At 42.1% G+C, this 23,481-nt stretch overlaps 2 protein-coding genes across 3 annotated transcripts in view; one reads left to right on the forward strand and one right to left on the reverse strand.

Moving 5' to 3' along the window:
- The window catches only part of PTDSS1 (phosphatidylserine synthase 1), a 67,041-nt gene extending 56,492 nt beyond the window's left edge, over positions 1 to 10,549 (reverse strand). Inside the window, exon 1 of the mRNA XM_082601611.1 lies at positions 10,245 to 10,549. Coding sequence (XP_082457737.1) covers positions 10,245 to 10,423 — 179 coding nt within the window. The 5' untranslated portion in view covers positions 10,424 to 10,549. The remainder of the gene's footprint in view (positions 1 to 10,244) is intronic.
- Positions 10,550 to 10,818: 269 nt separating this feature from the next.
- MTERF3 (mitochondrial transcription termination factor 3) overlaps positions 10,819 to 23,481 on the forward strand; it is a 28,787-nt gene continuing 16,124 nt past the window's right edge. Inside the window, exons 1-4 of one of the 2 annotated variants that reach the window (XM_082601615.1) lie at positions 10,819 to 10,959; positions 15,410 to 15,758; positions 17,065 to 17,217; positions 22,024 to 22,213. In XM_082601615.1, coding sequence (XP_082457741.1) covers positions 15,425 to 15,758; positions 17,065 to 17,217; positions 22,024 to 22,213 — 677 coding nt within the window. In that variant the 5' untranslated portion in view covers positions 10,819 to 10,959; positions 15,410 to 15,424. The other variant, XM_082601616.1, reaches the window with a different exon arrangement.

Consider the following 23,481-nt stretch of genomic DNA (forward strand, 5'->3'; position numbering starts at 1 on the left):
CTTAGGATATTTTGTAAATCATCATTTCATAATGATTTCCAGATTTATGACAGGATTGAACATAAGGTTCTGAAATAAGAGATCATACAGATCTTAAACGTTTCCTAGATCATCATATGGCCAAGTAACCCTAAACTAATGCTGGGCAAATAATGCTTGGCTGTTACCTTCAGAGATCTGATTACAAAACCAAACTACAGAATCAGACAGACTTCCTTCTGCAGGAAGGAAGTGCATTAAAAAGTACAATCTTATTTTAATGGACATACTAATAATTAAACACCTGCCCAGAGGTCATGAACACAACCTAAAAATGCCAGCCCGACCATTACCAGGGCACTTGCCATGCCCTCTGGCTTATGCAGAGAAGCCCCATATCCAACTTCCAGGAACACCAACTTTTACTGAAGGATGGCTACACACAGTGAGGGTAGGAACACAATGTCCTCATTCAGACCAAATCACGCTACTGATATTGCTAATAATGACAGCAATGATAATAGCTCCTGTTTATCAAGTGTCTACTGTGTGCCAGGCACTGAACAGGCAGTTTCTAGACATTATCTCTAATTGTCACAACCCACTGGGCTATTATCAACCATCTGAGGTAACAAAGGCTCAGATAGGTTTAGTAACTTGCCCAAGATTGTGGAGGTAAGAAGTTACAGAGCCAGCATTCAAAACCAGGCCTGCTAGACTCTGAAGATGATGATCTTTCCTCTTTGCCAAACTGCCTCATGAAAACTTATCTGTCATCCTAAATTAACCTGACTCATGGTAGATGCACAGGGACGGCATGAGAGTTTGACAGGGCATGCAATTTGTAAGTTTCAAAATAAAAGCGAGGCTAAAATGAATAAATGTGGCCTAGGAAAAGAAGATGTAGTCCCATTAACTCACGAGTTATACCAAAATATATTCTGGATGATTCAAGAAACTAAAAGTGAAACCAAAACAAAATTCTAGAAGAAATGATGGGAGAATTAAAAAAAAAAACCCAAAACCCCCAAATAAAACACAACAATCTCAGAGTGGGGAAGGCCTTTCGAAAGTACGATACAAACCTCCGAAGTCATAAAGGAGAAAGCTGACAAATCTGCATGGCAAAGAAATCAGTAACAAAATCATAAACTTGGAAAAAATATCTGCAACTCATATGAAGGCAAAGGGTTAATTCCCCTAATTACAAAGCTCTCCCCCCAAATCAATTAACAGAAAGAACTAATGGACAAAGAAAAGCAAATAGAAAAATGGACAAAAGATATGAAGGGACAGTTCACAGAGCAGAAAAATCCATTGGCTCTGAGGCAAGTGAAAAGAAATGATGCTCAACCTTGTTCATGGTAAGAGATGGGGAAATGGAAACAACACACAGAGACCATTATTATCTACCTTATGGACAAAGGTAAAAATTTAATGACTGAGCTGGTGAGGCTATGCAGAAATAAACAGGCATTCTCACATACCACCTTTATGGAGCCCCATTTGGCAACATATTAACTTACAAATGCATATACCCTGTGACCCAGCAATTCCATGTATGACAATGTATCTCACAGATATATCTTCATTTATGCAAAAATGACATATGTACAAGGTTGTTCACTGTGGCATTATGTGTATTAGCAAAACTTGGAAACAACTAAATGTCTACCGAAAAGGGACTGATTAAGTAAATTATGGCTCCGTCTCAAAATGGAGTACTAGGCAGCTGTAAAAAGAAGGAAGCTTTTAATGAATTAACTGATACAGAATAATTTAAGAGATCATGAAGTAAACAAAGCAATTTGCAGATTAGTGAGTATAGTAAGCAACTTTCTATGCAAAAAAGAGAGCGTGTATATGTATATATAACTTGTAACTTCTGCTCATGGCTGCATAGCATGTCTCTGGAAATCCATCCAAGGTATGGTGACACTGGTTTTCTCCAAAGAGGATAAAAGAAGAGTGGGGCGAGACTTTTCAATGTATACCCTTTGGGGTACCTTGGATTTTAAGCAATGTAGGTATGTTACATTTCAAAAAAGTCAATTATACATCAACATTAAATTTGTAAGAACTTGAGATCAGTGATAAAACAATGAAACTGCAATTTTGTAAATTTTAAGCCATTTTATTAGAAAGACAGGATCAAAAGAATGGCCTAGTTTCAGAAGTAAAAAAAAAAAGGCCAATGAAACCTGAATAAAACAGCAGCGAGTCTGAAAAGTTGGCTGTTTTATATTTGCCTAATTAGAAAAACAAAAAGTATCAAAGATGGACAGCAAGGTCTTTGGCAAAACTGAAAACATACAGTACAGGAAGATCAAACTCCTGTGATCAAAGATTGAAGGCTAGGCAGGTGAGTTAAAGAAGAAATCTTGAGTCCTATCAGACTAGCAGCCCCAGATACACCCTCTGGCTTTCCTGAGACTACAGAGGGTGTACCCTCGGCATCCAGCACAGTCCCTGCAAGAGGTGGGCGCGCAGAAAGAATGGAATGCATGACTGCGGAGGCTGCCCATGCCACCGGCCTCCTGACAAGCTGACCACACAGGGCCATTCTGTAAGCTCTGGCGTGGCCTCTTCTCTCTCAGCTCCCAGTAATCCAGAGACTTAACCATATGCCGAGGGACACAGACATTTTCCATAGTTAACCATGAAAAGCAACTTGGCTGCAAAGGCCCCAAAGACCACACTACTGACTCAAGAGACCCTCAATTACAGGACAAGAAGGGTTTATCTCTGGACATCCACTAGATCTGTGCCACACTCAGAAAGCTAGCTAGCTGCTTTGCATGTTAGCTCTCTTAATCTTCCTAACACCCTCAAAGGGGGGAAATGATCATAATCTGCATTTTACTGACTCCAAAGTCTAAGTTTTTCCCCCTTTAGGAGGCTGTTTGGTGCAGTGACAAGGAAGACAGGCTTGTGGCCAGACGGCGTGGACCAGAATTATGACTTCACACTTATCAGCCTGTGTGACCTTGGGCAGATTACTCAACCTCTCTGTGCCTTGGTTTCCTTCTCAGTATATCAAAGGGTAATAATAGTTCTACCTCACAGGGTTGTTGTGAGGATAAAATAACTTAACACGTGCGATGGACTTAGAACAGTGCCTGGCACAGAGGGCCTGTCAGTTATTAGTTTACAATGTCTGTCCACCCATCCCCTCAGCTAGCTGACACCTATCGTTGGGGACAAAGATGAACAAACTTGGTCCTGATTCTTGAGAGAATCATGATGAAAAGCACAATAAGACATAAAAATTAAATTATTATCTTAGTATAACTTTGGCCTGAGAGAAAAGTTTTCAATTCGCTGGCACTGTCTCTGATTAACCTGATAAGACACCCCCAAAACCAAAAAACCACCTCGATTGTTCACACAAGACTGGCCCCTGTTTGTGGGGTTGTTACCATCTCCTCAGGCTTTGAGGGGGCAACGTAGTTCTCACTTCCCAGGGGAGCTCATAACCTGCAGTCAGGGCTGCCAGATCCCCATCTTGACTTCTCCTGGCCTCAGGATTCTTGCTCAAATAAGACATTTTACTTTGCAGCAACAAAAAATAAAAGGACTTCAAGCTTTCAAGTGTGATGCCGTGGCAGTGCCCTGACCTCTTTCCTAGGTCCTCTGAGGCTCTAATAACAAGTGCCTCGGTCTCTGGGGCTCTGAACTTTCCAAAGACCTTTCAGCTGGCATTTGATTGAACTGCTCCACAGTTCTGTGGGGGAGTATTATCTCTACTTGAAGGATGAAGAAAATAAAGCTCTTGCTTTATCTTGCCCACAGTTACGACAAATAGAGGCAGAGTGAAGTAGGTGCCAGGGCTTCTGGAATGCTGGCTCTAGGTCAACACTGCTACCCTTACCGGTATGATACCGACAAGCTCAGGGAAGCAGAGTCCTTTTCCCTAAAATTCTGCTAAATTTAGGAGGAGCCCCAGAAGCACGCTGGGGTAGCCCTGACCATACACAGTGAAAATACTGAATGGATTAGAGTAAAATTGTAATTTCAGGCCCCATCTCACTCACCCACTGTATCTCCAGTGCCCCAGCACAACGCTTGGCACAGAGCAGGTCTTCTCAATGTGGTGGGTGCCAGAAAGAGCAAGAGGCCAGGGCTGAGCGGGCCCGAGACCCAGGTAACGTGAGAGGGAGTCACGGCCTGGGTCCACAGGCTCCACTGCACCTTCCTGCCCCAGTGCTGACCAATCAAGTACTCAAACATCTCAACTCCTTCTGTCACCCCTGTTTGAGTACAGGTAACTACCCAGGAGAGAACCCTAAAAGCGGGACAAGTATAAGGAAAGCCCTGAGGTTTTTTTTTTAACAAAGGTTTGAACTCAAAGAGTTTTGGACTCAGATTCTTAAACTTGAACAACAGGCTACAGGCAGTGGGCAAGGAGACCGGGAAAACAAACTCCATTCACTCACAGACAATTTTTAGACAAGGCTGTCTCCCTGGGGCCAGGAAGGTAAGAACTCTATCCTGACTCCTAAGGCTGCAAAGTTGATTGTCCCCTCTCCCCCTCCTATCTTCTCCTTTCTATCTCTTTAATAGGAATCCTTGAAACTGAGACACACAGGTAGGCTCAGGTTTATAAGGCTAGTCACTGTTAAGGATCCTCTCTCCCAATGGAAAACTCAGTCCCGGGTTACAAGGTGGACCGATGCTAACTAGCTTTGGTATTATCTTTGAAGACTACATTCGTTTCATTTTATAAAAAGTTAGGATTCTTTTTAAGAATTATAGCTGGGCTTCCCTGGTGGCGCAGTGGTTGAGAGCCCGCCTGCCGATGCAGGGGACACCGGTTCGGGAGGATCCCACGTGCCGCGGAGCGGCTGAGGCCGTGAGCCATGGCCGCTGAGCCTGCGCGTCTGGAGCCTGTGCTCCGCAACGGGAGAGGCCACAACAGTGAGAGGCCCGCGTACAGCAAAAAAAAAAAAAAAAAAAAAAAAAAGAATTATAGCTAACATATCAACTAAAAGAGAAGAGTGATAGTTTTTGAAAGTTCATATTGTATAAATGATTTTTTTATATTTGATTCATTTAGCATTTACTGGGTTTGTATTCTGTGATGATTGAGATATCTGGCCTCAAGAAATTGATACAGAAACAAATACTACAACAGGAGAGATACAATAATAAAAAAAATGTTGAGAAGTATATAAACATTTCTTCCTCTGAGCTTCCTGGAACAATCAAGAAAGGTGTCTGGAGGGGGACCATCCAGGTGCGTTGCCAGGAATGCCATGGGCTCACGGGTAGGCAGGAGGTGCTCTCCAGTCAGAGAGAGGTGCCATCCTGGCATTAGGGTCCAGCAAGCACGTGCTATAGGTGATGGGGATCCAGGGAAAGAGTGTAAGCAAGGGACGGATGAGATCACGATCTCGATTTCAAAAGGTCATGAGGAAAGCAGTGTGGAGGATGGACTGGAGGGAAATGGAGTCAAGGCCTGGGAGTGTCTATCCCAGAGAGCAGGGGGTTTGCTGAGCCAAAGCCTGGGCATGGGCATAGGAGGACAGCTCTGAAAGCTACTGAGGCCCAACTGGACCTGGTGAAGATAAACTAGATGAACTCCAGGATGGCGGAGACCTGGGCTGGGCGGAGTGCGGACTGTTGAACTAAATTAAATGTGATGCCAGCAGGACCTAGGGCTCAGGAAAGCAGTCCTAGCTGCCTGGACGAGCCCCTGGCTTCCAGATTTGTTGAGCCTAAAACGCTGATAACTTCCCTATAGAAATCTGGGGCTAGAGGGATTATATCACAAGATAAACTATATTACACTTGGTAATAGAATTATACCTAAAATGCTAAACACTAGGCAGCAATACTGGGCATGTAAATTCTCTGAGGTAAGCATCATCTAAACCAAATAAATATCTGAGTCACTCAGATGCTTATTTACTACAGAAGACCCCAAAGAAATATGACACATTTCCTCCTTCAATAAATGTATAATCTTATTAAGGACATAAAACACCAGAAATAAGGATAAGAGAGGATAATTAAAAGGTGGTTATTTATTTATGGCCGCACCATGGGGCATGCGGGATCTTAATTCTCCGGCCAGGGATCGAACCCGCGCCCCCTGCAGTGGAAGCACGGAGTCTTTAACCACTGGACTGCCAGGGAAGTCCCTAAAAGGTGCTTATTTAAATCCAATAAAAACTATGATTCAAATAGGAAATGAGGAAGACAAATGTTATGATGGCTGTTAACTGGACCTCTTTAGATGGCCCCACCTAACACAGTGCGCTCCTACACCTCCAAGGCTGGTGTAGCCCCAGCACACAGCCGATATGGAGGATCATTTAACATTGCTGGTGTCCTGGAACAAGGACGGCCAGGCCTTCTGTTATTGGGAGAGAAAGAACATGATGTACATAAAGGAAACAGGCTCAAGACAACTGAGTCAGCAGGGTCAGGAGTTATTTTCTTCTAATGGGAATTGATATGGTCTAAAGGGAAAGAACAGGGAAGGCTGGCAGGCATCCAGGAGGGAAGACACACAGAAGGTGGAACTACGGCTCCGTGATAAGATGAAGAGCTGCAGCTCCAAAGCCACTAAAGGAAATGAAGTGAAAACCAGTATCACAAACAAATAAAAATCAATCAATCAAAAGTCTGTCCATTTCCCTGCCCTCACCCGCCTCCTCAGTCCCATATCAAGGAGAAACCATAGGTAAGCAGATGATCCCTTAGGTGCAGGAAGCTGCAGGAAGGCAATCTCTTCTGGGTAAGTGATGATTTTTGCTGGACAAGTGTCACTGGAGAGACTGACGCCACTGTTTTACTGCCAGGTGCCTCTTAAGGAGGGAGTGAGCTGTTACGAATGTGATTTCGTAAATGTCGGTGTTTTCAAATCTAAAGCCTGAGTTTTTGAAAGTAAGGCCATTCAACATTTCCAAGTTTACCAACCTATGAAAGCAGCGTAAATATGAGGCACCCTGAGCTTAAGGGAAAGGCTCTCCTTGCCCTACTTTGGCTGAACAAACTTATAAGACATACGCCAAAGCATTTAATTTCTAAAAATACTTATCCTAAAATGTGGCAAAGTGAGCTTTTCCAATCTTAGGGGGAATGATTCAATAACATCTGGCTTTATTGTCAGTGATAGGGACTGGAGGTTTAAACGCTATGATTTAACAGCGAGTTGGCCTAGTTGTTATTTAACAAAAGAACTGCTTGATAAGTCCAAACTTGTCTCAGACTTCTGTGAGAGGCATCTAATCCTTGCCAATCCTAAATTCTTGCTGTGTCTCTGCAGCATGTGACATGACCCAGGTACTGTTTCACACATACGGGTAATCTGACACCCCGAAAGTACTCTATCACTGGCTCTCTTCAACTACTAGTCTTTGAAAAACAAACTTTAAGAAGTAATTACCTTCAGTCTTTATGGAAGAAGACAGAGCTATCACTGTAATGTCCCGGTTTAAAGGGTCACAAATCATTACAAAAAATGAGTAAGACACAGTAAGTACTAATTGTACCAATGTTGCTTATGATTTTCTATAACATGAAACTTGTTATTAAGTAGTTCTTTAATATGTGACTTCTGTCTCTTTGAAATTGGTGGAAGAAGTAAAATTATTATCATTTTTGGAAAAGGCCATAGCCTGAGGTTCAGATTATGCCTTCTCTATTACGTTTGACAAGCTGTTAAAACTCATATTCATTTCTCATAGTTTCTCTGTTGTAATTTATTGAATGCTTTGGCAGAATATGCTGTAAAAGGGAAATTCCAGAAGAATGTGACTTTCTGTATTAGAAAAGAGGAAGAGGGATCTGTTCTGAAAGGGCCTAGAATAATATTAAAGATAAAAAGTTGAAACAAACTGCTCATTCTTGCTTCTCATTATTTAAAATAAAATACCATAATTACTTTTCTAAGTTCCAAAGAAACTCCTGCACTAATTCCATCTCTTGCCAGCCCACACGAGATGAAGTGAAACTGAAGTTAATATGAAACAGGGATGTATGTTATCCAAGCAAAGCACTGTCCATTTTTCCAATGTCTTTATCCTTTTTCTTAATTATAGAGCACACCACACTCTCACTCAGTGACAAACATAATTTAGAAGGCATTAGCATACAATGAAATGATGTAATAATAACAATAGCTAATGTTTACTGAGCACTTAATATTTGTCATGCATGGAGCTAAATACAGATTATCTAAAAAAATGAATTGAGCCCTTATAACAAAATCCTATCAGGTATTACTAGATATTTTCACTTTACATACAGATAAGGAAACTGAGACTTCGCAAAACTAAGGGGCCACACAGCTACTAGCTGGTAAAATCAGATGACATGATAAGTATTTGAGGGCAACCACAAATAGGGACAAGACTGATTTCTCTCCAAAGCTAGAAATATGTTCTTGGTTGGATACTGTGGAAAGATCTGGTCTTACCCCGCTGCAGAGCATTAGCAGAATATTTTACAATAATAGTAGCTGTTTCCCTCAGTCATTAAGAGTAATTGTTTATATGCTTTATGGCTTTAGATAGAGTCATGCAAATAGATAAACACTGACAAAATAAGAATCAAGAGTCAAATGGATTGTGCAGATAAGGAACAAGTGTGATGTAGGAGGACATTATTAGTTTTATGAAAATCTGAAAAAGTGCACTGATTCTCAAGGGAGACACCATTGGCACTTGTGTGTATACAAGTGTGTAGGTGCACATGTATGACTGTGTGTAAGGGACAACTCTTTGTCGTACAATGCTATCCCTTGCGTTATAAACATTTATAATCCCCACCCACTAAATACCAGAAGTTCCCTCAATGCTTGTGGCCACCGAATATAACCCTGCACAGTTTCTGCAGATCTGGGCTGAGAACCATTGATTGTTGGATAAATATACTAGGAGAGAAGTAACTGACATTAATTATGCATCATGTGCCAAGTACTCTGCTAAGTGCATTCACACATATTCATTTAATCCTTATAACTCCATATGAGGTAAGTACATATTTTATCCCCATTTTAGAGGTGGATCCTGAGTCTCAGAGAAAGGTTAAATAACTTAACCAAGGTCACGCGAATAGTCTTGAGACCAACAGTGTGGCTCCCAAACTCCAGTTCTCTGGGTTGGTCTTTTAAGCATGGTATAGGCACACCTTTTCTTTCTTTAAAGAGGTTCCTTCAGAAAACATAAATCCTTATAAGTAGGACCCAAGGTGTGCCTGTCATTTAGGCATGAATCAGTTCCCTGGCTTGGGGTTGAAGGGCCACATGTTCAGTGAGGTAGAGTTATAAGCTCTGGGCTGACAAAAGTTGGGCCGGGTTAACTCCTATGCACAGGTATATATTAGAAGTGCTTTGAGTGTGTGGGGGTGTGTTTTCAGGGGGATATGAGAGTTATGCTACAGTGTGTGAGGTTTGTGCGTTTCATTTAACACTTTCCATAGCATTTATGATGCACCAGGCACTGCCACAGTGGCCTGACAATGTCTCATTTCAGCATGTATGTTAGGTGATGAACAGAACAGAGCGTGCACTGTGTGATGTGTGGTGAGTTCGTGTCTGTGTGGCAGTGCTGGAATGTCCACTGTGATGTGTGTGTCCACGGCCGCGGTTTCTGTTGTGGTATAGACAGTGGTGTTTGAGGCTGGGGGAAGGGTTACGCGAGATGATTTGCGTGCCATGCATACAGACTGGAGTGCACCGCACGTGTGCATTTTGTGGACGCGGGTAGCGGCGAATACTGGAGGAGTTCCGCGGGAAGGGGTCTGGTTGTGTCCTGGGCCTGCGTATGGTGCGTGGAAGGCAGGGGTATTTTCAGTGTGAAAAGGTATGTGCTGAAAGTGGTGCATATACCAGATGATTCATGCGGTGTGCTAGGCAGGGACGGAGGCCGGAGAGGAGGGGGCCAGTGTCGTGATGTGTGTGGGGAGCGACGCTGAGAGCCGCGGGAGAAGGGCGGGGGAGGAGATCGTGCTAGGTGACCCACGAGTGTTCCTGATGTGGCCCGAGGCGCTGTATGGGGAAAGGTGGTATGGAGAGGGGTGGCGGTCGCGATGGGAGCGGGGATGGGGGTGGGTTGGAGGGTAGGGACGAACGCCGGTCCAGAGGAGCTGTCGGGAAGGAAGCTGGGTGTGCTAGGTGACATACCCGCCGGTGGAAGAGCGTGTGCGTGGAGCAATCAGCCCACTTCCTCACCCGGCCATGCTCCCCGCCAGGGCCTCCCATCCGCCCCTTCCCTTCGCCCAAAGGCGCGCCCCCAGCGCAGCCCGGCCCGCCTCACCTGGTGAAGGCAAAGTACATGAGGCTGACGATGGTGAAGCTGAGCAAAGTGATGGTGTGCGGCCGGTAGAAGAAGTCGATGGTGATGTCCTCCACTTGCTGCTCGTTGATCATCCGGAAATGCATCTTGTAGTTCACATCATCTTTGCTCAGGGTCCGGCTCCCCACGCAGGACGCCATGGCCCGCCGCCCCGTCCTGCGGCGGCGGCGGCCCCGGCCCGTGGAGGCTGGGACCCCGGAGGTGACGAGCCGCAGCGAGAAAGCAGCTGGACGCCGGGGCCGGGTCTGGCGAGAAGCAAAGGAACGGAGCAGAGGGAAGGACAGGCGCGGGAGGGCGGGGTCGCGGCGCCGCCAACGCAGCCTCGGGCGGGGGGCTCCACTCGCCCGGCCCCGGCTGGTGTTGGGGGACGGGCATCTCTAGGGACTCGCGGTGGCTTTAGATTCCAAGTGGAAGAGTCTGGAGGGAGGCGGCGCGCAAGAGAAGGGAAACCTGTGGCCCTTGGCCGGCTCTGTCCCCCGCACGCCGCCCGCTCTCCCCCCGCGCAGCCTTGCAGATGGTCTGGCCCACTCCGGCCTCAGCCCACGTGGCTAGGGAGCTAGGAGCCACCGGCGGGCGGGCAGACAAGTGGGGTATCTGTGCTGAGGGGCAGTTCGCGCGGCCCGGCCAGTCTGGTGGCCCCTGCGAGAGAGACCACGAGGCATAGGCCTCGCCACAGGTAAAGCGGAAGCCGCCGGAGCGCGAGGGGCGTGCTCCCTGCTGGGGTTCGGGTCCGGCCCTATCCTGCTGTAGGCCGCGCCCGGGGACCTCTTGGCCTTTAGGTCTTCAATTAAGGGTGAATAATTTCGTTTTGTTTTCTTGGCTGATGAAACGAAAACGCAATCATGTTTGTTTATTCGCGCGCCTTGCGGAGGACGCGGAAGGAGGGCCAGCATGTCAACGGCCTTCCTCCGGAAGTTCGGTTGGGGAACTAAAATGGACTTGTTAAAATGGCCTAGGGAGGGCGTCAAGCAGTAGATGAGAGGCCCCTTATTACGAAGCCATCCTCCCACCCACCTTTCATCTCCTGATTTCATTTATTAGCCTTACACAGGTCGAAATCTTGAACCCTCGCCAAAGAATATTTAAGTGCCAATTCCTATTCCTAACGAAATACTAAGGCACACAGTTGAGAACTAGTATATGACATATTTTAACGGACTTCAGAATTATTACAGGTTTTTTTTCTTTAACTTTACCCTTCCTGTTGAAAAGGGTCGTGTTAGAGGGCTGATCACGGGGTAGGGCTTTTATACACATGCGCAAATGCCTTACCGGGTTTAAATACTGTGTAAGCAGATGAGCTAACGGTAGTTGCAACTGATTCATTTCCATCCATAAAACATTGGAGCAGTGCAAGGCTCTGGGCTAGAGGGAATAGTCACTGGGAGGGTGGATCCAGAGATGAGACCCAGCTCTGCTCTTGTGAACGAACAATTAATCCACTGATAAGAGGTATACACAACAATGAAATGATGATGTAGTGAAGATAGTGCGCTTGTAAATAAAAACAGAAGGATAAACATTAGTTGTTTGCATAAAGATCTTTTAATGAATATGGATAGAATTCAAAAGCAAATCGTTCTAATGTGAGAGGAGTTTTAATTTGAGCCTTATTCTAGAGGCTTCAGAGTGGGTTTGGGATTTCAGTTTGCTTTAAAGTAGGACATTGCTTAGACAAACTGAGAAGTCAGAACACTTTGGAGCTTAAGAATCATCTTATTGTACCCATAACCTTTTTACAAGTTGTCGTTTAAAGAATGGTTATTGAACCCCCCATCATGGGCCAGTCATTGTGCTGGATCACGGTGAGAAACTTAGTCTTAATGCAGCATAACAGGTCTTCTGGCTTCCAGCTCAATGCCCTTATGACATTGCTGTGCAGAGGATGAATATTGTAGGTTTGAGGGGAAACACGGCAGATTTCGAGGCTCATTTCCCACCAAAGTTTAACAAAAGTCACCTATCCCACAAGGCTATTTATTGTAAATACTTTTTTCCTTTCTAAGATCATTTCAGAATGACAGTGAGACATTTCACTTTTATAAATTCCTTTCACGAGACTTCCCTAAACCACAAATCTCTAAGAGGAGGTTAGACCCTCAAGCATTTATCTGGTCTAATTCAGAGCATAAAACAAGCTGAATTTCAGTATAGAGAGAGATCAAAAAGTTGTATGCAACAGTTAATTCAGAATTCATTTATGTTTGCTTGTGTAATCATAATAATATTGATGACGATGGCTAACATTTGTTGGGCATTTTGCATATGCTGGACTCTATGCTGTATTTTATATGGATTGTCTTACTTAATATAAAATAATATGCACCAAATTTACCCTTTAATTAAGCTGGCTAAATATAAAAGTCCTTTCCTGATAAAAGTCTCTTTAGAAACAACTGCTTTTTCAGTCAAAATATACACATATTCATTGCTGGTTGCTTATTATTTCTGTCCATTTTGCTTATTAGTTTTGACCCCTTTATTTATTTATTTATTTATTTATTTATTTATTTATTTTTGGTACTTTATTTTATTTTTTTTGCTTTATAACAAATTTAATCAGTTATACATATACATATGTTCCCATATCCCCTCCCTTTTGCGTCTCCCTCCCACCCTCCCTATCCCACCCCTCCAGGCGGTCACAAAGCACCGAGCTGATCTCCCTGTGCTATGCGGCTGCTTCCCACTAGCTATCTACCTTATGTTTGGTAGTGTATATATGTCCATGCCGCTCTTTCACTTTGTCACAGCTTACCCTTCCCCCTCCCCATATCCTCAAGTCCATTCTCTAGTAGGTCTGTGTCTTTATTCCTGTCTTACCCCTATGTTCTTCATGACATTTTTTTTTCTTAAATTCCATATATATGTGTCAGCATACAGTATTTGTCTTTCTCTTTCTGACTTACTTCACTCTGTATGACAGACTCTAGGTCCATCCACCTCATTACAAATAGCTCAATTTCATTTCTTTTTATGGCTGAGTAATATTCCATTGTATATATGTGCCACATCTTCTTTATCCATTCATCCGATGATGGACACTTAGGTTGTTTCCATCTCCGGGCTATTGTAAATAGGGCTGCTATGAACATTTTGGTACATGTCTCTTTTTGAATTATGGTTTTCTCAGGGTATATGCCCAGTAGTGGGATTGCTGGGTCATATGGTAGTTCTATTTGTAGTTTTTTAAGGAACCTCCATACCGTTCTCCATAGTGGCTGTACCAATTCACATTCCCACCAGCAGTGCAAGAGGGTTCCCTTTTCTCCACACCCTCTCCAGCATTTATTGTTTCTAGATTTCTTGATGATGGCCATTCTGACTGGTGTGAGATGATATCTCATTGTAGTTTTGATTTGCATTTCTCTAATGAGTAAAGATGTTGAGCATCCTTTCATGTGTTTGTTGGCAGTCTGTATATCTTCTGTGGAGAAATGTCTATTTAGGTCTTCTGCCCATTTTTGGATTGGGTTGTTTGTTTTTTTGTTATTGAGCTGCATGAGCTACTTATAAATTTTGGAGATTAATCCTTTGTCAGTTGCTTCATTTGCAAATATTTTCTCCCATTCTGAGGGTTGTCTTTTGGTCTTGTTTATGGTTTCCTTTGCTGTGCAAAAGCTTTTAAGTTTCATTAGGTCCCATGTGTTTATTTTTGTCTTTATTTCCATTTCTCTAGGAGGTGGGTCCAAAAGGATCTTGCTGTGATTTATGTCATAGAGTGTTCTGCCTATGTTTTCCTCTAAGAGTTTGATAGTGTCTGGCCTTACATTTAGGTCTTTAATCCATTTTGAGCTTATTTTTGTGTATGGTGTTAGGGAGTGATCTAATCTCATACTTTTATTTTATTTTATTTATTTTTTTTTTTCTTTTTGCGGTATGCGGGCCTCTCACTGCTGTGGCCTCTCCCGTTGCGGAGCACAGGCTCCGGATGCGCAGGCCCAGCGGCCATGGCTCACGGGCCCAGCCGCTCCGCGGCATATGGGATCCTCCCAGACCGGGGCACGAACCCGTATCCCCTGCATCGGCAGGCGGACTCTCAACCACTGCGCCACCAGGGAGGCCCTAATCTCATACTTTTACATGTCCCTGTCCAGTTTTCCCAGCACCACTTATTGAAGAGACTGTCCTTTCTCCACTGTACATTCCTGCCTCCTTTATCAAAGATAAGGTGACCATATGTCTGTGGGTTTATCTCTGGGCTTTCTATCCTGTTCCATTGATCTATCTTTCTGTTTTTGTGCCAGTACCATACTGTCTTGATTACTGTAGCTTTGTAGTATAGTCTGAAGTCAGGGAGCCTGATTCCTCCAGCTCCATTTTTCGTTCTCAAGATTGCTTTGGCTATTCGGGGTCTTTTGTGTTTCCATACAAATTGTGAAATTTTTTGTTCTAGTTCTGTGAAAAATGCCAGTGGTAGTTTGATAGGGATTGCATTGAATCTGTAGATTGCTTTGTGACCCCTTTTTTTAAAAAGGCTTTTTCTTTTTTCCTACAAACAGAATTTGGCAAAACTGGTTTTGCTCAATTCTCTTTTGAGGAACAGCTTTATCTGTGTAATAATAGTGCTCAACCCTGAGAATTAAGCAAGAACCAACCTTCTAGATAGCAATAATATTTTATGATTCATTTATGACTAAGTAGAATTCTTCCTGTTTTTATTTTGTGATTAATGTACATACATAAAATGCATCTGAATAATTCAGTGTTATTTTGATCAGCAATCTTCTTAAATGTCCTTCAAACCAAATTTCAAGAGCACTTAATTGCATCACCTGTTTTCTTTAAATATTAACAGGTTCAGCTGTAATTTGAACATTTACAGATTTTTGTTTTAATTGTTTTTCTTACGCCACTGATTTTGCTTTTTGTTTTTAAATTGCAAAGTATATCTTTATTTGTCCAGTTCAGAAGTTCCTGTCTTTTGGTTTGTAACTGAAACTGCCTTGTTTTTGGCTTTTCCTGAGCTTAAAAACATCTGACTGCTTTAGGGATCTAAATTTATTAAACACCTTTTAATTAGAAAAAAATAATTTCCAGTTTATCTTTTTGTTGTTTGAATACTGTTTTAAACATTTAAGTAAAATACGTTTCTCTTTTTTGATAGTTACGTATTTCTTTTGTAGGCTACTTTAAGAAAAATGGCCCTGCTAGCCCAACAGATACCCAGATGGCTCAACTCAATTAAGTTGAGTAGCTTCCTTACTGCTATGCAACTCAGAAAATGTTTTCCCAGAGCAGGAAAAACATTGTTGCCTGGCTTTTTTGCTCAGCCTCAGCTGTCCTCTGACGATTGCTTTCTCCGGTCGGGATTTAAGACTTATTGGACTTCCTCTGTGTGGAATAGTTCCCAGTCTACCAACTCAAGTAGTCAAGAGATTAATTGCACCCAAAACACTCTGCTTCCTTCTGTGAATGAGCCGTCACAGAAGTCACAGAAGATACCCAGCTTTGATTCTGAACTGTCTCTAGAAGGTAATTTTCAAGTTTCAGAAAATTCCCCTTTGCCCCACTTCCGTAGATTGAACGACTTACCTGTTTACATTTTGTTGGCCCATTTGAAGTCATACTTTGTGCCAGGAGAGAAAAAGAACAATGCCGCTTCTATTCATTTGCTTCTATTCTGCCTCTATTTTACTAAGAAAAAAGCTTAGAGATTAATATGTACAAGACTGTTTCATAGCTATATGAATAACACTTTCTAAGTTCGTTATTTAGATTCTTAAAAAAATTTTTTTTCTGGTGGTAATTAGGTTTATTAGGATTTAATTTACCCTATTCCATATACCTAGTTAGGGTATAATTTTACCCAAGTAACAGTCCTCCTTTTTGGGTATACGGTCTTATGAATTTTGACATAATGCTTTTAGTTGTGTAACAGCCACCACAAACAACAAATAGAACAAAAAGGACAACAAATTGCACACCCCAAAAAGCGCCCTCATGTAGTTTTTTTTTAGTCAGTCTTCTTCCTCCTGTGCTTCTTGTTCTAGGCACATTCCTAGGCAAGGAATATTTCACCGTAAATGAGATAATATTAGGTTAAGTAGAAGACGAAAGCAAGCAAGCTGGGGGGTAAGGGCAGGGAGGGGAGGCTGGCTATGAGAAATGAGAAAGGGTAGTGGTTAGAGACCAAAAATAGAATACAAAGTCACGGCCCTGATTCCTTAGCCTAAGGTAGGTTACAGTTACCAGCATCTTCTATACTTAAGGGGTTGACTTAAGACAAACCAAACCTCAGACTCAAGCCTATACTAGAGAGGTCATGTCCTTGGCAAAGGATTGTAGGTGATAGAAACAGAATCATAGAAGTCCTCTTACAGACATATTTGAGAATAGTTGGAGGAGAAGGGATTGGATCAAAGTGAAGACACTTCAGGATGTGATGACTTGAACCTGTACAATTCAGGCTGGTATGTTGTACTTTTAGCCAACTTAACAAGCTGTGGTAAACTTGATCTCTTTCTCAAAATGTACTTGAAGGTCAGTTGGTCTTTAGCAGTCATACCTGTTGATTACAAGTGAAGGAAAGGAATTTTGTATAGGATTTCACCAACACATTTCTCATCTTGGAGGAATAGTAGTTGATATCTCTAAAGAGTCTTAACCTTACCTCTTAGAAGGTAGAAAATATATGGAATTTTGAGATGTTTAATTTAGAAATGATGCCAAGATTCAAAAAGAAGCAAACTAGCCAAGAGGCTGTCTTTGTAGAAAGAGCTTCAAGTATACAGATTGGAGAGCTAACTCACTTCTCCTTTTCCATATCCTGGCTGCAAAGGACTGGACGATTTGCCTCCATTGTCTCCATTGCAGCCAATTTCCGAGGAGGAGGCCGTTCAGATTATTGCGGACCCCCCACTGCCCCCATCTTCATTCACACTTCGAGACTATGTGGATCATTCCGAGACTCTGAAGAAGTTAGTGCTTCTAGGTAAGTCTGAGTAACCTACACTTATTTTATTGCCTTACTTTTTTTTTTTTTTTTTTTGTGGTACACGGGCCTCTCACTGCTGTGGCCTCTCCCGTTGCGGAGCACAGGCTCCGGATGCGCAGGCTCAGCGGCCGTGGCTCACGGGCCCAGCCGCTCCTCGGCATGTGGGATCTTCCCGGACCGGGGCATGGACCCGCGTCCCCTGCATCGGCAGGCAGACCCTCAACCACTGCACCACCAGGGAAGCCCCTGCCTTACTTTTAAAATTAGCATTTTTAATCTTTATCAAAGTACATACACACGCATAGAAGTCAAATAGTGTGAAAAGGCTTCTAGTGAAAAACCGCACTCCCCCAGCTTCATCCTTCCTGACTTCGCACCCCGTTCCCTAGAGTATCTCCTTTCCTAGCTCTTTCTGTTTGTATTTAACCTCTAAATGTTCATGTAATTGCTTATGGTGCTGTTGCTTGGTTCATCAGTTTTAGACATCAGTTAATCTCTTATATATACACATACTTTTCCCTTTCATTCTCTTCAGTTCTCCCAATAGGCTATATTAACAATTTTGAGGTTAATCATTAGTCACTGATTTCATTATAATTCTAAATATTGCTCGACTGCTGTCTAGGAAGTGTGCTATGATTGTTTTCCTTCCTTTTCAACCTTTCATTTTCTTGGAGTTAACAATTGTTTTGTTTTTCATTTGATTAGTTTTCTTTAAATTTTCCCACAACTTCCAATGGCCTCTCAGGACAGTTTTTTTTTTTTCTTTTCTTTTCTTTTTTTCTTTTTGCGGTACACGGGCCTCTCACTGTTGTGGCCTCTCCCGTTGCAGAGCACAGGCTCCGGACGCGCAGCCCCAGCGGCCATGGCTCACGGGCCCGGCCGCTCCGCGGCATGTGGGATCTTCCCGGACCGGGGCACGAACCCGTGTCCCCTGCATCGGCAGGCGGACTCTCAACCACTGCGCCACCAGGGAAGCCCAAGGACAGTTTTTCCTACAGTGAACCCTATCAGATGATAGATTACTTCCATTTCCCTACTACCCTGACCTTCCTTCTGGAGCCAGCTATCCTCCTGATGTGGATGGTTTCTCTCTAGGCCTGCGCCATAACTATTTTAGCTCGTCGACTGGTAGGATGCTCCCAGATCTGGATGGTTGAAGGCAGCCAAGAGATCTCCCTGCAAACTTAGGTTAGTCCTCTTACCAATATTTTCAGTCTAGCACCTTATTGCTACTTTCTGCTTTTCCCATTATCTCTGGACCTGGCACTTCTCTTATTTGATTTTCCCAGATAAGAAACCGCCTTTGGGGGATTGAGAGGAACAGGATGGGCAAGGGATTATCTCAAATCCACTGCTTCTCTCATTGCTTAGTCACTGCCTTAGTTTTCAGTGAAAAGTTAGGAGCTTCCTAGCTTGATAGTCTTCCTTTCAGCAGTACCGCCCTGGTAATCTCTCTAACATCAGTGCTTTTTCTAAAATGCAAATCTGCCTATGTCAGTGACCTACGTGAAATCCTTCTAAGCTCTTCCTGGTCTGGCCCTTGCTTAGCCTTTCAGCTTCACTTGCTTGCCGCTTCCCTCCTTTTTGTTGGCCAGGTCTGACAACTGGAGAACTTAACTCAAGTTCAAGTACCTTCCCAAATGTCTTCTCTGACCCTCCAGATAGAGTGACCCTCCTCTGGGCTCTTGGCCTCACCCCCTGCTTACCTCAGTCCTGGCAGTAATAACACTATTATAATTGCTTACTCATCTGTCCCTGTGCAAGTTACTCAAATGTATAGGGAATGGCCTTTGTTCTCAAGAAGCTTCAGGTCTTCAGGAGCATGTAAATACACATCCATAAGAATAACAGAAATCCAAAAATGAAAGGTGAAGTGATAAATTCCACACAGAGATACACATAAAGTGTTCTGTGGGTTCAAAGGAGAGAGAAAAATGACATCTGCTGCAGGCATGAAAGCCCAGGGCTTTCCCAGCCCTGTGAGAGGTGCTACGGGTAATGCCAGATAAACGTAAGACCCATGTGGTCCCTACATTTAAATAATTCACAGTATACCTAGAGCTTTGAAATATGTTTCAGCCATTCCTTCATCTGTATGCTGATACTTCAACAGCACATCTTGGCAGGAACTTAAATAACAGGACCCTAGAGGAACCATGATTGCATCGTTAAGCAGTATTTCTGAGGGCTCAAGTGTCCTGGTTCTTCTCTGCTTCTCAGATCTGTTTTCTCCCTTTCTCTGCTTGTTCTTTATCCCAGGAGGCTAACCTCTGCACTCGGCCTCCTTTGCCAGCTGGCTTCTGGGCAGCTTCAGCAGTGGGGGGCACTTGTCCGAGAAGAGGGAGGGCAGATGGGAGTTTTTTTCCCTTTTCCCTTCCAGCCTTGGGTCATGGAACTGCTTTGCTCCATGGCAACAGCTCCTACTGAGCGGCCCTTTCTTTATAGCTTCCAGCTCCCTCTGGGTTCTCATAACACTCTTTCCTCCCTGTCTCTTTAGCACTAGGGATGCCCTTGTTTGTTCCCTTGACTCTACTCACACCACTGTACAGAGTCCCTTCATTAAAGTGTTTTTCATTTGAACTTTCTAGGACAACTACTGTTGCCTGCCAGACTCTGATTGATACACTAAGTCATGTGTAACCATAACTGAATACGGTGGTAATTCTAGTTACTGAACTGATGGGGTAAAGCCAACTTAGGCTGTGGTCAGCTAGAAGTCAGAATCATGTATTATTCATTTTTTATATTCCCATAAGTGCCTGGTCCATGAGAGGCATTCAGTGACTATTTTTTCAAGTTAATGAAATCGTGAGTAAGCCCAAGTATTTGTGCTGACAGCAGTGTGCTCTCCTGGTGAGATTCTGCTCTCCTGTTGCTGTTAAGAAGCAGCTTTTCAGGAATTGGATTTCGACACAGTCAGGGTGTGACGGCTCATGCTGAGTGAGGCACTTCAGCACATGTCAGCTGTAATATGGAGTTAAGTTTGGAGTCCGAACCCTTTATGTTATTTTCAAAGCATCCCTTCCCACATTTATCACAGATTTTTGGAACTAGTTTCTATCTTATTTACCCATCCATCGAATAATTTAATTTATTTTTCTATTAGTATTATTTTTAAATTATAAAAGAATTACATCTAGTTGTTAAAAGTGCAGACTGTTACAGGAGAAAGAACTCTTACCACCTCTACATTTCCAGTTCCACTTTCCAAAGGTAACCACTGTCACCAGTTTGTTGAGTGCAAATTTTCTACCCAAAGACATACATTACCCCACCTTTTTCTATGCAAATACATGTATTACAGAAAGCCATACAATGGCTTGTGTAGTCATACTTAATATTATTTTTAAAATTCTGTGTTTTCTTCTAGTAGCTTTAGAGTGAGTACATAGTTAGATTCTTAATCTATCTGAAATTAATTTTTGTATCAGACATAGAAGGGATTATTAGTTTTCAAATATATAGCTAGAGGTCCCATTATATTTTAATGAATAGTCCATCTTTTCCCTCATTGATTTGAAATGTCCTTATTGTTTACTAGATTTGTAGTTTATCCTGGATCTGTTTTTGGTCTTCATTCTGTGTCTTCATTCTGTGTGTATGTGTGGGTGTGTAATCTGTTTTTCTGTTCATGATCATCTTATATCAATACCTGTTTTAATATCAAGAAATTTGGGTTTGGAATTATATTTGGATCTAATAATACATGGAATTATAATTTATTTTTCTGGTTGTAGACACCATTAAAAAAAGTGCTTTTATTTCATTGTTTTTATATTTAAGACTGTAAAGTTGCATCTAGAAATTGGTTTGAGAGTTACATTTTAACCTAAAGAAATATTTTTAAGAATATAAAATTTAAGTCTAAACTAAAGTTTTACATTATTTTCAAAAGTTTATTTTAAAGATAAGGAATAGGCCTTTCCTATTCATGTTTAATTTTTAAAAATCAGGTAAAAGAAAAAAGCGAGAGAATAAAATGCTTAGTTGTAATGAGAATTTTGAATCAAAGGTTACTTTGATTCCCTGCCTAATTAACGTGAACATCTAATTATATCCATAACCAAAGTAAAATAACAACTTGCTTTCTCCCCCTTCTTAATCTCTCCTGTCCCTTGTCTCATTTACTTAGATTACCTAAGATTCTAAGGATATGTGAAGGTTGAAGGTGATATACTTTCTGCTTCATTTTGTACTTGAGGGCTGTGTATGTTCACCTGCTTCATGCAGATATTTCTTGAGCTTCTTCAAGGTACTTGTCTTTATGCTAAAGGCCTGGAGAATACAATGAGTAAGACACAGGGTAACTTTTATTCCTTCTGTGGAGGGGATTATAAACAAATTTTTTAAATAATGCTTATAATTAAAGAAATGATAAACATCAAAGAAAGTAAAAATTCATAGGGTTTGTTATCCTGCAGAATTACCAGTTAAGCAGTTACTGTGGAGATCATTAGGGGCTCATAAGCATCCTGCAAACAATATTCAAGAAACCATCAGTAAAAATGATGATCCTAGGTCAATATGACGTAGTGAATTTGTTTTGGGTGGAAATTTAGCCCCAAATGCACTGTTTTCCTTTATACATGGCTTTGAAATAAGTACTACATTTTTTAAAAATTTATTTTTATTTCTACAACCAAATTAGTTTAAAAATATTTAGAAGTTTCTATTGGCCTGTCTCAGGTCTCCTTGGGATGGGTTGTTGATCTCCATCAGTAATTTCTTGTGTTTCTGTATATAAAGTTTAATGACTCAGCCAAGCAGTTATCTTCAAATGGTGTTCGTAATTTATTACAGGAGTGGATTTATCCAAGATAGAAAAACATCCAGATGCAGCCAACCTCCTTCTGCGACTGGATTTTGAAAAAGACATTAAGCAAATACTCCTGTTTCTTAAAGATTTGGGCATAGAGGATAACCAACTGGGAACATTCCTGACAAAAAACTATGCTATTTTCTCTGAAGACCTTGAAAATCTTAAGACCAGGTAGGGCTTTTAGAATGATTTTCACATAATCCTAGAAGTGGCTATGAAGAAATAGATGTGTAAGTTATTTTTTTAAGTTTCAGCAGCACAAGGATCTACTGAGGTAATTAATGAATGTGAATGTTATTTTTTTGTTATGGACCTTCTTTGATCAAAATTAAGTATCTATATCAGTTCTTTTGTTCAACTACCCATCATTATTTTTATGTTTTCAACTTAATGCTAAGTCAATCCTTTGGAAACTGGGATAAGTTTTTTTAAAAATCCATTACCAATGGCTAAGTTATCTGATAGGACACTTCAAATTATGAAAGCCTGGTCTTTTCTGTTGTTCTTTCTGGACAATTTTTGATGGTAGACATTTGACCTTGTTTTGGCAAATATTGTATAACTTGCTTAATCATTTCTGTCTATTTTGGTTTTTCCTTTTTTTCTTCTTTAAATAGCACTTTTATAAACATCTTTGTACTTCATTTAACATTCAAAGAATTTATTGCAGGGGCTTCCCTGGTGGCACAGTGGTTGAGAGTCCGCCTGCCGATGCAGGGGACACGGGTTCGTGCCCCGGTCCGGGAAGATCCCACATGCCGCGGAGCGGCTGGGCCCGTGAGCCACAGCCACTGGGCCTGTGCGTCCGGAGCCTGTGTTCCACAACGGGAGAGGCCACAACAGTGAGAGGCCCGCATACAGCAAAAAAAAAAAAAAAAAAAAAAAAAAAGAATTTATTGCATCTGTGAGAATTGATACAGTGAGATAGTATTGATCTGTGAGGTAACGATCCTGCTGGGCATTGGGCACACCAGAGAGTGAGACAGCGTCTGTGTCTCATAAGTTCACCTCTTGGATTTATCATCACCCCCACCTCTCATGTAAATTAGGTCTTCCCAGATTGCCTGAATGAGAGCACTGTTCACCCCGCTGCCCAGATCAGAAATACTGGTGTTAACTTTGGCTTCTCTTCTTTTATCATCCACATCTAATAAACTACCAAGGCCTGTTGGTTCTATTTTTATTGCTCTCAATCAGTCAATGCACTTCTCTTAATCTTCACTTTGAATACTTTACCTCGGGTCCCCATCATTTCCCATGAAGAATACTGCAACTGTCTTCTCCCCCTAGACTATTCTCATACCGGTTTCAGAGAGCTTTGCAGTTCCTTGAACTATCAGAGTCTAATGTCTCTGAACTAGGAAAAAACAGAACAAAAAAAAACTACATTTCTTATATTGAATAGTTTGAACCCTTATTATGTATGCAAGGCACTTAGA

The sequence above is a fragment of the Mesoplodon mirus genome, assembly GCF_964341445.2.
Source record: "Mesoplodon mirus genome assembly, chromosome: 16".
NCBI classification, from domain to species: Eukaryota; Metazoa; Chordata; class Mammalia; order Artiodactyla; family Ziphiidae; genus Mesoplodon; species Mesoplodon mirus.